The 14,026-nt window shown below is 40.0% G+C and overlaps 1 protein-coding gene across 13 annotated transcripts in view; it reads right to left on the reverse strand.

Moving 5' to 3' along the window:
* Positions 1 to 218: 218 nt before the first annotated feature.
* Positions 219 to 14,026, reverse strand: part of SEMA6D (semaphorin 6D) — a 139,744-nt gene continuing 125,936 nt past the window's right edge. For 6 of the 13 annotated variants that reach the window (XM_037394311.1, XM_037394306.1, XM_037394313.1 and 3 more), the window contains exons 4-19: positions 13,890 to 13,950; positions 13,716 to 13,778; positions 13,524 to 13,625; positions 13,217 to 13,307; positions 12,820 to 12,939; positions 12,273 to 12,361; positions 11,259 to 11,476; positions 11,018 to 11,149; positions 10,667 to 10,822; positions 10,411 to 10,584; positions 9,536 to 9,676; positions 9,357 to 9,434; positions 8,449 to 8,540; positions 8,048 to 8,104; positions 6,065 to 6,232; positions 219 to 3,939 (exon numbers count right to left, since the gene is read on the reverse strand). In XM_037394311.1, the coding sequence (XP_037250208.1) occupies positions 2,636 to 3,939; positions 6,065 to 6,232; positions 8,048 to 8,104; positions 8,449 to 8,540; positions 9,357 to 9,434; positions 9,536 to 9,676; positions 10,411 to 10,584; positions 10,667 to 10,822; positions 11,018 to 11,149; positions 11,259 to 11,476; positions 12,273 to 12,361; positions 12,820 to 12,939; positions 13,217 to 13,307; positions 13,524 to 13,625; positions 13,716 to 13,778; positions 13,890 to 13,950 (3,046 nt within the window). In that variant the 3' untranslated portion in view covers positions 219 to 2,635. The remainder of the gene's footprint in view (positions 3,940 to 6,064; positions 6,233 to 8,047; positions 8,105 to 8,448; positions 8,541 to 9,356; positions 9,435 to 9,535; positions 9,677 to 10,410; positions 10,585 to 10,666; positions 10,823 to 11,017; positions 11,150 to 11,258; positions 11,477 to 12,272; positions 12,362 to 12,819; positions 12,940 to 13,216; positions 13,308 to 13,523; positions 13,626 to 13,715; positions 13,779 to 13,889; positions 13,951 to 14,026) is intronic. The other 7 variants (XM_037394308.1, XM_037394310.1, XM_037394317.1 and 4 more) reach the window with 7 other exon arrangements.

The following is a 14,026-nucleotide window of genomic DNA, read 5'->3' on the forward strand; positions in this document are numbered from 1 at the left end:
ATCTACAGACACTCTCCTTCAAGAATATGCATGTCAACATGTGGCTGCAAAGAAAATGAAGGACACCCGTGTGAGTCACCGTCCACCTCTGCAAGTCTGATGGGAGATGTCTGTGCCGCCTTCACAGAGCTTTTAAAGGCAAGCAGTTTTCCTCTATTGTACCCCCAGCAACAATGCACCTAAAACTGGCTTCACTAATAATGACATTAGACACTAGGTACATTGGAATATTTTATTTTGACTTTACATGCGGTGTTAAAAACCCAAAGAACGTATTATTTACACATCCACAATACAAGTTTACAAGATATCTATACATGTTAAAGTACTCTATAGTATAGAGCAGCTTCATTTAAGGGTTACTTTTTTTATGCCGTACCATTAAAAAAGATACAATCTGCGTTTACCTTTGCACAAATGGATAAAGCATCTTTTATTATTAAATTAACAGAATAAGGACTAGGTTGAATGTTAGAAATTTCAACATAAATACTGAGAGAACTCACATTACCATCTACAAGGCAGCACAATGTTACAGGAGGTTATCAGGGTTCACATACATTTATCTTTCGGTTTCACACAAGTCGGTATTAATATTTGTAAAGTGAATTCGGATCAGTTTGTGTCTTTTGACAACCGAGTATATTTTTAATAGTTATTAATCTGTAGTGTTTTAGTTGCAAGATAGAAGTGTTTAGGAAGAGAGATCATTGATTTTTGGATCCAGAGGTCTCAGGAAATAAATGTCCCTTACAGCCTTGCAAGAAAAAAAATACTACTTCTATCCTTTATTCATTGTTCTGTAACAGAGATCCAGTTTTCAGTGACTAACCTTTCCTCCCCTTTGAACACGTAATATAAATCTCCACCGTCTCTGAAACCCATTGCAGTTATTTGTCCCGCTAATTCATGAATATTCCTCTGCCATGGTTATTTCTATAGTTATGCTCAATAAACAATGTGGTAGTGTGTATTTTGCAAGCTAAAATAGCCATCTGTGTTGAACATCAGCTGCAAGTGGATACTGTAAAACCTACTAAATAGCTTACACAACTTTAGCAGGTGTTCCATTACCCTAGAAACCTCATTTGATTTCACATTATAACTGTTTGATCCTTCGGAGAGCTGGAGTGGAATGTTTATCATGGTAAGGTGATTTAATGCTGCTGTCGTCTTGGATTGTAGGCTGCCTTTAGTTACCATTAATTATTCTTGCTTTTTATCTTTCTTTTCTTTTTTTTTTTGGGGTGCTGTTGAGAGATTTTACAACTGGCACTCGGGAGATATGTGCTATAGTGAGAACACTTGACAGATTTTTTTTTTCTTTTTTAGTACTTTTATCATTTGCATGAATAAGGCACAAAATGCACAGATTCAGGTAAACTCACACATAATATTTACAGAATATTGTCATTACCTGCATGACTTTGGAAAAAAAACAACCAACCCTTACATAATACAACAAAAACAAATTGATTGCACTACTGTTGAGTTTTCACAGACTGCTTCTGCCAGGCCAATTAATGTGTCTTCTTTTTTATTGACAAGATCAATGTCAATCAGTGTGTAGGGCATTATTAAATGCAAGAAAAATGTAACCTCTAGTTACACAGGCCTTTATCAAATGAATTGATTATTAGCTGCCCTCGATGAGAAGTACAGGGGCTCAAGTTCACAGTGGCCAGGTATTGGATGGAGGCACTGTGGAAACACAGTAAAACCCCCCCGTTCCAGCCCAAAACACTAGATTTGAAATGCACAGCTCTGAATCAATAGCAGCGTAACAAGAGTTATGAAGAATTAAACAAATCTGCACTCTTTCACTGGGTGACTATTTCATCAAGGCATTATCATTCAGAAGGCTGGCAGAGATGCGCAGTTCATCATTAGCTGTCTCCAAACTGAACCCAATGGGCTGCAGAAGGCAGAGTCATCTGTTTGTTCAGTCATGCTCAATGTAAACAATTCCACAGCATAAAAGATGCAATGGGAATCTAAGTACATCCTAGTGTGTACAGTACACACGCACATCCACACACACACAGCTTTATCTGTGGCACAAACAAAATGCCACACACATGGAGAGAAAAAAAACCAATGCTACAGTTGGGCCAGAGACTGAATTCCAGCAAATTGATTATTAACCCAGATATTCATTGAGACATTACCATTTTCTGACATTTGTGCAAGAGGCAAGGTGAATGCATACATATTAAAATGTTCACATTTAATGGGAAGGACCACGCTTAATGGCAGTCTAAAATGGAACCCATTTTTCAAGTATTTGCTTACTGATTTTTTTCCCAATAACTTTTTCTCTTAGCTATTCAGAACAGTAAAGTAGCCCCCACCCCATTGTGCTACATGTCTCCTTAGCTCCAAACAAAAGAAATGTAATGACCAGCACTTTCCTTTGTTTTTTTTTGTTTTTTTTTGTGTTTGCTCTTAGCAAGTACATTGAAGCCTTGCTATAGCTACATGTGGCAAGACACAGATGTTGCTGAAGTAAAGACAGTTTCTTTGGCCACTTTGTTCTCTTTAATAACAAGCAAGTCTCTGTCTTATGTGTCTACCATGCCACCATCTCACAACCTGTACAGGTCAATGCCACACTCGTTTTTAGCACAGACATGTCCTAGTAACTGTATTTGTTCAGTGGTCTGACTGAAGTAGTCTGAGGAACGAATGACGGTTTTGGTGGCACATCAGGTTTTAAGGAGGGTGTCCTCTTTATTCCTGTACGAGGAAGGGTGCCGTTGCTCGTGTAACTGCTTTGCCTAGACAAGGAAGGCTGGAGGTGAACGCTGACAGGCGTCCCTTGCATGTAGTCCATCTTTGTGCCTGCCGTGGGAGGCATGTACCCCCCACGATTAATACTAGGCTGTCTGGATAACAAAACACCATTTGGTGAGTTTAAGTTTTTAGGAAGGGCAGATATTGAATGCCTTTGTGAAGAATTTTTGTGATAACCTCTCTGCCTTTCCAAAGAGGTCATTGGTACTGCAGGAGTGGTGGGAACGTCCACTCGTTTTGTGGGGCTGTTTCTCGGAAGAGTTGATGGAGGAGAGTATAAAGACGCCTCCCTGTTGGGAACCTTAGGTGGGATCTCAGACATATTTCCCATGGGATCCAGCATTAAAGTCTGGTGGGCCACTTGAATCTCTCCCATAATTGCTTTGGGATTACTAGTAGTTTCATTTAAGTGTTTCAGAAAATCATTCAGGGTGTTCCTGGAATCAACAGACCTCCTGTGGTCTCTTTTGCTGGACGATTTTGTAAGTGGATGATCAATATGTTGCATCTTTTTGTCTGCCTTGTGCGCATTAGAATTTGAGAAAGATGTATTGTAATCATGGGTAGCATTGGGAAGAACGATAGCACTAGGAATATGTCCGTGACTTAGAGGAGAGTGGGGTGGAGGACTGGAAGGAAAAAACTGAGGGCTTTTCAGTGGGGTCTCTTTTCGTGAAGCATTGAGGTTACTATGTGCTTTGTCCGATTGACTTTTCATAGCCTGCAGAGTCTTTTGTTGAAGAACCGGTGTAGATTCAGGAGTTGGAAGCGCAGCTAATTCTGGAGGCTGGCCCCTGTGGTCCACCATCATGGACTTCGTATCACCGTTTGGTGGCAAATCCTTCCTGCTAGTCAACAGGTTTGTGTAAAGTTTGGGTGAATCAATGTTTTGTTGATATTCCTTGACGGGACTATCAAACAGCCCATTCAGTTTAGCAAAGCTCCCACTGGAGTCAGTACAGGACTGAGCTGATTCTGCATCTTTGTGTATTTTTCTGGATTTCCGTACAAATAGATCCCGGTAACAGTAAACGGCCACTCCCGCAATAAAGGCTCCCAGGACAAAAGCGGCAAAGACACAAGTGATTAGGACATTCATATGAACCATTTGGTTGGACTCTCCCGATTGTACTTCCCACCTTACACCTGCAAAAGACAGGCAGTGTATCATAAATCTACATGCGCTTCATACCGACACATTTCAGAAGGCGGCAGCCTCCCTCCGGGAAGTGCCTATGCCGTGTCTGTAAGTGCTCTGTGTCTAGTGTTAGTGCAACTCGGCTGGATCCTGCAATCCACAGCACTGGTGAATGCAAATAATTTAAAAAATAAGAACGACTGTGTGAGCATTGACCAGTCTAAATGAAGACTGTCCATTTCCTCTGATAATGAGGAATGCTTGTCAAAGCTTCTCTCCTCATATTACATTCCATTTAGCCTGTCCCCAAATTTCCTTTAAGGCTCACAAATAGGGGCCTGCATGCTATTAACATTAATGATTTCTGCTGGAAAATTGAGGTTAGAAGGTGCTGCTAGGCCAGACAGCAATTAATAACTCATGGATAGATTTCTCTCTCAATTTTCTGCCCAACTCATAAATCAGTATCAAAAGAGAGACAGGATTATGCAAATGTGTAAAACTGTATAATGTACATACTGCATTGTTATAACCACGTTAATGTACTATGGTGCAAAGCTTGTAAACTAATACATCCATAGGTTGCTAGCCTTGGAGTACCACACCTTGCATTATATAGATGTACATTTTTTGAAGTTCAAGATTATGTCATTTTCTTAGAGCACTGATTTTTCTTTTCTTTTTTTTTTAAGTCAATAATAAACATAAATACTTGCATAACATGAAAAAAACCGAATTTGCAAGGTTAAGTTATTAGAGAATGTTAAAATTTAGAAAACTTTTAGTTTAGACCCAGAAGTTTAGATTAATATTGGATTATTAACTAATATTGGATTAGATGTTTTTTGTTCGTATATTAACAACAAGCTCCCTCTGGTTTTTTGAGATTTTTAAAGCAACCACAGACATCTTGCAGCTAAGACATTAGTTTTTAATGAAAGTAATTGTGTTAACTATCCCAAGGGATGTTAAAAGGAAAGAGCAAGACGGAAGGAACAGATTCACTTTTGTTAGAGGCAAGGCCTTTGAACATTGGTCATGTTCAGGGTTATGGGTTTTAATGGCACTGTGCAGAAGAGGAAAGAAAACGCGACTGAAGTTCACCAATAGCTATGACACAAAATGTGACTCAGAACCAAGAACAAATGGTAACAAAAACTTAAAGCAAAACAGAAAACAACTGCAACAAATTAAAATGACAAATGCACTGCCATAATGGCTGATAGGAAACCTGATATGTTTTGGTGAATGGTAATAAAACACGAATGGGTTTTGGCTGGTGAGATTTTCAGTAAATACAGAATGTGCAAACATGTCTGTCACGGGGCTCTTCTGTGTACTGATGGAAGAGTTGTTTTAGGTTTTGGTTATGGGCTTGGAAGCTTCTCAATTCTTTGGTTGACTGCAACAGTCTACTGAATTAAAGTCTTTGTTGCCGTTAAGAGCCTAATCAAAGGTCCACTTAGCTGAAAGAATGGCTACAGAAAGATGAATTACATGCAGAACGTGTTTCTTTTTGTGTTTGGCTTAAAAACTGTGTGTGTCTGTCTAGAAACTGAGATCATCTCTGAATTGATGCTCATATCCAGAGAATAAAAATTCAGCACATCCTTACTCAGATCTGGCCCACGTTCTTCAGAAACATGCTGCAGGTAGGCATGGATTTAACACATGGATCTGTCACGGAGCTGTGCTTTGTTTTCTGTTCACCCACCCACAAACCAAATGAAAAAACCCCAAACCATTATGTTCTTGTAAGCAACCATTCATGAGGACTAACAGTCTTACCCAAACTAGACTAGTCTGAAAACAACCACCAAAGGTGCATATAAGTCTTGAATGTAATTTTTTTTAATGCATCCAAAACTCCCACCGATTTTAATGGGAGCTTTGGAGCACTCCAGGAATAAAAGCCTGAGCTTATTATCGGTGTTTCCCATTATAAGCTCTAAGCAGTGCTTTGTACACCAGATAAGTAGGTATGAAAAACATGATTGCACTGTCTGCATATTCACAGGAAAGGGGTGTACAATACAGCCCAACAATCATGGCTGTTACATTTAAGCCTTAGACAATGCTGAGAGACTATCAGGTTTCCATTCAGCTGCAATGTATTCCCTGGTAAGGCCTTACCCTTTGGGACACCTGATAACGGATCAGAATAATCAGAAGTGTTTGGGTCATCTTGAACTACAAATTTCCGAGAGCCAGTCACTTTAGGTTTCCAGGAACCAATCACTTTAGGTGATATAACTGGGATACTTGCCACTGTGGTAATGGAAGCTGAGGAGAACTCCATGTCTGTGGTGGCAAACAGATTTTTATTAACGTGTTTCATGGCACATCTAAGCTATAGCTGGAGACAGTATTTAATGGGAGTTACATGTCAGAGCAAAATGTGACCCCCTACACTCTGCAGAAGTACAGTGGGCTGATTAAAATCAATTGGTTCAAAAATTTTAAGTACAAAAAAACCCCAACATTAAAACATCAACAGCTGCTAGCCAAAAAGCCAGAGAAGTCAAACATGAAAGCAGTGCAAAAGTGAAAGTAAGCAACTGGTGGAGATGAAAAGCACAACTTCTTCTACTTAATAATTGCTATATTCTTCACTGGAGACAACACAGTTGGCTGCCTTTTAAACATCTTAAAAAAAAAAAAAAGTTACTTGGAAGGATACGCACTCGTGACAGGTTATGCCCGAGAAACCAGATCAGCCCCATTAGTGCTATTATGGTATACCAGGAACTGCTGAATGAGCCATTTCTACAGGTGGAGATGAAAGGAATGTTTTTAAGCCCTATTTTGTAATGGTTCCTAAGGAACAAAGTTACATAGATCCTAGCTCCTCTGTAGCACATTTGCTGAACGGAACCATCATAGCCTATGAGAAAAGGCACACGAGGAGGAAACACATCAATTTGGGTTTACAATCCAATGTCTACTTTGCACCACTCAAGCATTTTGTGTTTGCTGTCCCAGTAGGTTTAGGCATGAAAGTTCATGGCTCAAGATCTGACTGAGAAATGTACTTCAAAAGCACACTTGAAAATAAAGTTCAGTTGTACCTGTGTCCTAAAATATCACTTTGAAAATTCAGCTGATAAACACTCATGGCAAGCAAGGCAGCATTTCCACGTAACACAGTTTTGGTTTGCTTTCCTAACTGAGTCTCTAACTTACATTATGGGTAAATACATCTGGAAAATATTAGTCTCAAACATTACTTCTTGTCAAGTTACAGAAGTGCAAATATCAGAAACCAACACACAAAATAATATTCTTGTTGCACTCTTACAATACACACAAATGTATTATTTTTGTATTTGTCAGTCAGAAATGTGCCCGTGGTTTGGAAGCAGAGACCCAAGTTCCAGGAGCAAAGACTGGAAAATAAGGGCTCAGTCTTGCTCCTGTTGGAATCAACACAGGTCCTGGTTTGGATTCAAGAGAGGAGCGCTGGGTCCCGTCTCCCTGAGCACCAGGGGCTGACGGTGGAAACACTACTAGAAAAATCACTAAAGGAGAAAAGGATGTGAAAGTCCATCTGGCAACAATGCATATAAAGTTTTTTCTAAGCCACATTTGTCTACACACGTCCTCATTCAGCTACACAGTTTGTGATGTTAATTTTTTTCCATTAGCATAAACTACTTAAAACATTTCAAAAATATAGAAATACACATTTTAGAAAATGTGTATTTGTGCAAAAAGCTTGCTGGGAAAGAGGAAAAGAGGAAAGGATAGGTAAGGAGGAAGATGATGAAATTCTGCCATTCATCTACTAGAGATGACCAATAGGGGCATTCACAAATGCATGGCTGGGGAAAAAAAGAGTAAAGCTTAGTGGACTTTCGTGCAGTGAAGATGTCATCTATGTTAATCAGGCTCTTTAATAAAAGATGTCTCAATAAATAATGAGCTGTTAACATGCGGCTACACAGGGTGAAGTGCTGAGTGAGAAGAGTCTGACTATCTTTACCATCAGTGGGAACATGAGTAAAAGCACAAAAATGGAGGATTGCCAACTGTGCAAAAGGAAGGAAAAAAGGGCTGAAAATGCTGAACTGAAGGAAAGTAAAGGTCATTAATTCAAAAAAATTAAAAAAAACTAACCAGATGTTGGGTCGCCAAATATTTTGTAATCTGGTGTAGCTGTAGTAGGCAAAATTTCTAAAAGAATTAAAGGAACAAGTAATCAGTAAAAAGTAACAAAAAGAAAGCAAAAGATCTCAAACCTGAGTAATGGAAAATAAAAACTAAAATATTACTGGTTACAAAAAAATAAATTCTTCAATACTTTGCTGTAGACCCCAAATAGTTGCAAACTGGTGAAGGAAAGACAAAACTCTGCCACCCAGGACCAAAAAGCTCAGCTTTGTGAACATTCGCAGTAACACCAGGTGATGGTTCATCGGGTTACTGAAAAGCTCATCACATATTTAACATCCATAGTGAGGTGTGGCCACAGACTACTGTTGAGACATAAGAAATGAGCAGCCATGACTCAGCCTTACCATGGCAGTCCCCAAGCTGCGCCGTGTTGCCGTATTCAACATCTTGTACGTATCCTCCAGTGCTGTGGTTGTATGAAACAAACAAAGAGAACCTGCAATTAACAGTATTAGTAGGGAGACAAATTGTGATTTTTTTTTTTCTGGAAGCAGCAAATGGAAACATATACAAGAGCTGGTGTATGGCCCAAAAAAATTCTTTTACAAAATGCACAAGTTAGTTATAACCAGGCTTTAAAACTCTATGTACCTGCTTATGCCAGGAAATGGAAAGAAATAAAAAAATGTTCTTTTTTTCAGCAACTTCATCGTGTCTTCTGCATTGGGCATGCTCTTGGTTTTAGTTACAACTGTCCAATTATACTAGTTAAAGCTTGCAGTGGCCTGCTACAAAGGCCTCTTTTAAGATACAGCTGCTAATGCACTGTATATTACAGACTTGATTTTTGCAAAATGCCTTTGGTATGCATATATATATCACCCCAGCTCCAGCGTGGAGGCAAAACCTTAACTCTTTTCCCACTGTGAATCCCGTGCCTTCACATTTGCAATTGACTGTGCCCTGGCCGTGAGCACGCCTGGGAGGGGATGCTATGTCCTGTCCTCTCTGAGCTGCTCAGCTTTGCAGGCAGCAATTTCTTGCCTTCCTGCTTCCAACTGCTCTTCCTACAGGTCTACTTGTCCTCCCACACATACGTAAAACTCCTGCTAAAAGCGAGTCTTCACCTAGAGACTGCAGAGTTAGGTCAGACTTTTTCTGTTCTCTTGGACATAGAGCACACCGATAAACCACCTTTAAACCACCTGGAAATATCTTAATTGAGTGCAAGAGGAGAGGAACAGGATACGAGCTCGTGTGGTCTCTAGGGCATACGTAGAGATGCAAGGCCGATTTGGAAAGGGGTACTTACAGCATGCCTGGCGTCACTCTTCCACACACCTCGTGGTCTAACCAGCCACAGTACGGGTCCCGTGAAGCAATACATGCCCTTGCAAGAGAAAAACCCCAAGAAATCATGCATTTTTTACTTCCTTCCCAAGAAATGTTGGTGCCCTTCCTTTAAGGGAGAGTTCAGGAACGGGGCCGTACTTTTTACATGACCCGTGACGCTCACACCGACTCAGAGGAATTCTAATGACGCAGCTGGAGAATGCCACGAACAGAGCATGGTGGTCTCTATCCAGCTGAAGGGAAATGACTCTTCTGTCCTCCTCGCTCTCAGCATTACACCTGTTCATCAAAAATAACAGAAGGCCATAGTTTTAGTAACTGTCGTACTCTGTGCAGTGCTTACACTGCAAACATTTTATTGTCCCTGTAGCTACTGAAAAGAGACTTTTTACATATAGAAATGTAACTTAGTGGTCTTTGCTGAGCGATTTCTAAACAAATCTATGGATTATCAAATGCCAGCTTCTGGCCCCTATTTACAGCTAGGTGAACAGTTTGCTGAACTATGTAGGGAAAAAATCCAAATCCATTTTCTTTGTTCTCTCAGTCGGCATAAATATCTCAGCAGAACAGGAGTCCTGTATTGGACACCTGTACAGTCTAATTGGAATGCTTCCATTCCTAAATTCTTTGTGCCAGAAAAAACAAGATTAAAATGATTAGATGCAGTTTATACATTATTGGTCACTCTTGAGAAACCCTCAAGATAAGCTCACATCATTCCTTTTTAACAGCAGCGGCTAGTTCTGACGTTTCATATTCGGGAAGAAGCTATCTGTTTGCGGAAGAATTAGACTGCATCACTGATGTCACTGGAATGGAATTAGGTTGTTCACTCAACCCATGCAAAACAGCAAGTGACCAAATATTTTCAGGTTATTCAACCTGAGGAACACCGTGCAATGACAAACAAGTGGTGATGGTGATAATGAGTTGGTTTTCGTTTGCCATAGCTTGTTTTAGCTAGGTACCAAGGACTAGATGAAGAGCTTAGGTGTTATGGTAATACTTACTTTGCATGATTATACGCTTCAATCTCTTCCAGTAATACGCTGTCATTCAAAGAAAAAGGCCTGGTCTTTGCCAAGATTTTGAGTACTACTCCTGCTTCAGAGCCAACAAATATGACTGTGTAGTTCTGGTAGGGCCCAGCAGCATGGTCTACAGCAATTGCCGTTAATCTGTATCTATCAAGACCAAAGGGCATATCATTAACAGTGCATTTTCTTGGTTTTCCTTTTCACGTGTCATTTCTGAATGGTGTCATACCTGACACGTGTTTTGGTAAACCAGGGCTCCTCAATGACCGAGGGAACAGCTGAGTCCATCAAAGGATGAGATTTGATGAAGGAAAGTGTTTCGTCTGGGAAATCAATGGAGGTTTTGTAAGCCTCTGCTAGGCCGTGTTTTGCACAGCAGCCAGGTCTGAAAGGAGAATAACATTGTTTTCCTCTTGGCATTTTAGTTAATGAGAAGGCAGCCTGCTAATGAGCATCCTTATGGCTGAAGCGTAAAGCTCTGCTTTGGTTTTCACCCGACAAGACACTCAAGAGTGCAGCTGATTTAAGGTAGCTCTTTGCAAGGCCAATATTATGGCATTCATGAGCAAGAACCTTTTACCTTGGCTTTGGTACTTTGTCTTCAGGTACAGCTGTCCAAACAGAGTCAGGAGTCTTTTGTTCTTTAAATCTCCCTTTGAAGACTTTCTCAATGTCATCCATGCTAAAAGCACAGACTGCTGAACCAGGGATGCTGTAAAATTAGAAAAATAGTTGTGAAAACTCATGACTACAATGGCACCAATTTCAGTGTAAGAGAGAACCAGAGAACTGCCTTTGATGTAAGGTTGCTCATCTCTCACCTGTTAAGCTGCGTGGTGAACACACCGACAACCATGGGGACTCCATTGATTTCTATTATGTCTGTGATAGACTGCAGAACATCAAAGTAGAAGAATGAATCCCCGGGAACCGAACAGTTGAGCCGAGCTTTCAGAAAGGATGTCCAATGTTTCTCCAGGACTCTTTGGGACCCCCCCATGTCATTTTTGCATATGCGTGCCACACGGGAATACACAGCCTGTGGAGGAAAATAGAAAAAGAAAAAAAAAAAAAAAAGGGGGAAAGGGAAACGGAGAAAGGTTTGAGAGATACAAGGAAAGCAGTGCTTGTTTCTGAGCTGTTAATAAAATACCAAAGATGACTTTGTTAACAGGAAGCTGCCGTTTACGTGCACAGAAAGGATGAAAGCAAATGGTGTTTAGTTCGTCGTGCACAGGCATCTTAATGTATCACCAAGCAAATGCAACAATGCAGCTTGTCCCCGCCCTTTTTTCCCTTCAAAATCATATTGTTAGTGAGATTTAAAGACTTTAATTAACCATGTGTAAAGGATTTAATAATTTATTATAGAATATCCTTCCATGGTGAGGCACGAGTATTATACTCTGTACTGGCATGACTGAATTATTCAATATCCAGGGACATTAGAGAAACTTCCTTGAAACTCTTCTTTTGTGTTGTTTTCTTTTGTTTCTTTGATAAGCATGAAAAAACCCCTCAGATTTTCCATTACTTGCCACAACTGTTAAGGGAACAGCAACACTACAGCAACAGCAATACTAAAAGATACCAGTAGCAAGCTCGCCTAACAGCAAGGCATAGAGACCAGAAACAATTTTTTGGTTGAAGAATCCACTGTTCTGGTTCCCTTCCCACCCCTCCCCCCATAAAATATACTGATGGGAAAATTGTGCGAACTCTGTACCAGTCCACACTTCATATTGTAAACCGTGCTCGTTAGTGATGCTGTTTTAGGATGATCTCATCCTGCTACGACTCATGGCTACCTGACAGCTCGCTGTGACAACACCTACCTTGCCTAAATTATTGTGCTCTACAGCAATTTCTCGGAAGAAGAAGTAAACGTAGTTCCCGTATTCTATGGCATGGAGGAAGTGTGGTTCTGTAAGAAAGAGAAAGGAGAAGGTTACTTCACAGAATTAGACAATGGGCACACAACACTCACTATGCTGCGTGACTTGGTGGCTTCTCCACAGGTCCATACCAGCTACCGTGAGCTCCAGTCTTCTGGATATTTTAGGATGTCCAAATGCGGGTGCACTGGAGCTTAAATGAACTTGAAGTATTTAATATTGGCTAATGGACTGTGAAAAGACCTCACAGAAATTGCATTTCAGCTAAGGTATTTTGTTACTGAAGATTCATTCATTCATGTATTGAACAAAAATTTTGTTTTAATTGTATTAAACTGCTTTTTTATTGCAATCGTACTATATCGAAAGCCACATATATGCTGACATTGTAGCATACGTATAAAGCACGCTGGCTGTGAATTACCTGACCCTCTGTGTCACTGAAATTACATTTGTCATGTGATGGGAAAATACTCCCCCAAATTACCTTTTATCCATTTGGAATCATACTTTATTGTTCTTAGGGCAGATCCATCCCCCATGCTGCGATAAATAACAGCATCACTTGCCAGGAAATCTGCTACTGTTGCTGAATACAATTTTCCATCTACAACGGAAGTTGAAAACGTGGTATTAAGAGGCCTTTAATAATCTACAGAATTCCGACTAGCCTGTATTTTTCACCGTTTCTTTACTGTCACTCTTCCCCAAATTGCCGTAACCTATTTATTAACAGCTCAGCTTCTAATCCTTTGGAGCCCCTCTAAAAAATTCAAGAGCAGGGGCACCATGACACCTTTAGCTTTCCTGTGCTTGCTTTAAAAGCTCTCTGGCTCCTTTGGCGTCATTAATCATTTAGACTCATTACAAGCAAAAGTTCTTACCAGCAAAGAGGGCGACATTGGTTTGTCTGGCATCAAATGGGCACCTTGCCAAACCACTAATTTCCTCCCCATCATACTCTAAGGTATTCAGCTAGAGAAGAAAAATGGGTGATAGCGTCATTTCTATTTTGTACACTAGCATAAAATCATAACATTGTCTTTCCACAAAACTTAATTCAGCACATTGGCTTCTGTCTGGTTTTATTTCACCTTGAAGCACGCTCCCATCACACTAGATGTATTTGCTGTAGCATAATTAGAGTAAGCAACACCAGTAACGGATCAATGACATTTTCAATATTCTTACCCGATAGTATCTGCACATAGGGTTAAATGCATTTGTTCCACAGACAAACACCATCTCATCGTTTCTTGGAACAAAGACTTTAATGAAGTTATGGCATTCATCCTGAAAAGAGAGTAAGATGTATTAATCACAGACTTTAGGTATGCAATAAACATTAGTGTTGTTTTTCTAGAATGTATATGCTAAACTTACTTTATGTTTGCCTTTCATAGCACAGTTCTCTCTGTCCTGCTGCCTTGACCTCCATGTTAATTTCTGTTAAATCAAACCAGAAAAGGACATTTAATTTCCTTTCCACGAAAAGTTCTTAAAAAATTAAAACCCTAAGAAAATACCTCTCCCTTGCCTGCAGCTCTATCTACTCACCTTGCTTGGAGTAACTTCTGATTTTGGAACTTCATTTAAGTTTACAGTGTAAACTTGGTCCCTGTTTGCAAAGAGTAAAAACACAAGTAAATTTGGGCCTTGTTTTTGATAAGCTAAATCTATTTTTAGAGTGCTTT

This window comes from Falco rusticolus, chromosome 7, assembly GCF_015220075.1.
Source record: "Falco rusticolus isolate bFalRus1 chromosome 7, bFalRus1.pri, whole genome shotgun sequence".
In the NCBI taxonomy this organism is placed as follows: Eukaryota; Metazoa; Chordata; class Aves; order Falconiformes; family Falconidae; genus Falco; species Falco rusticolus.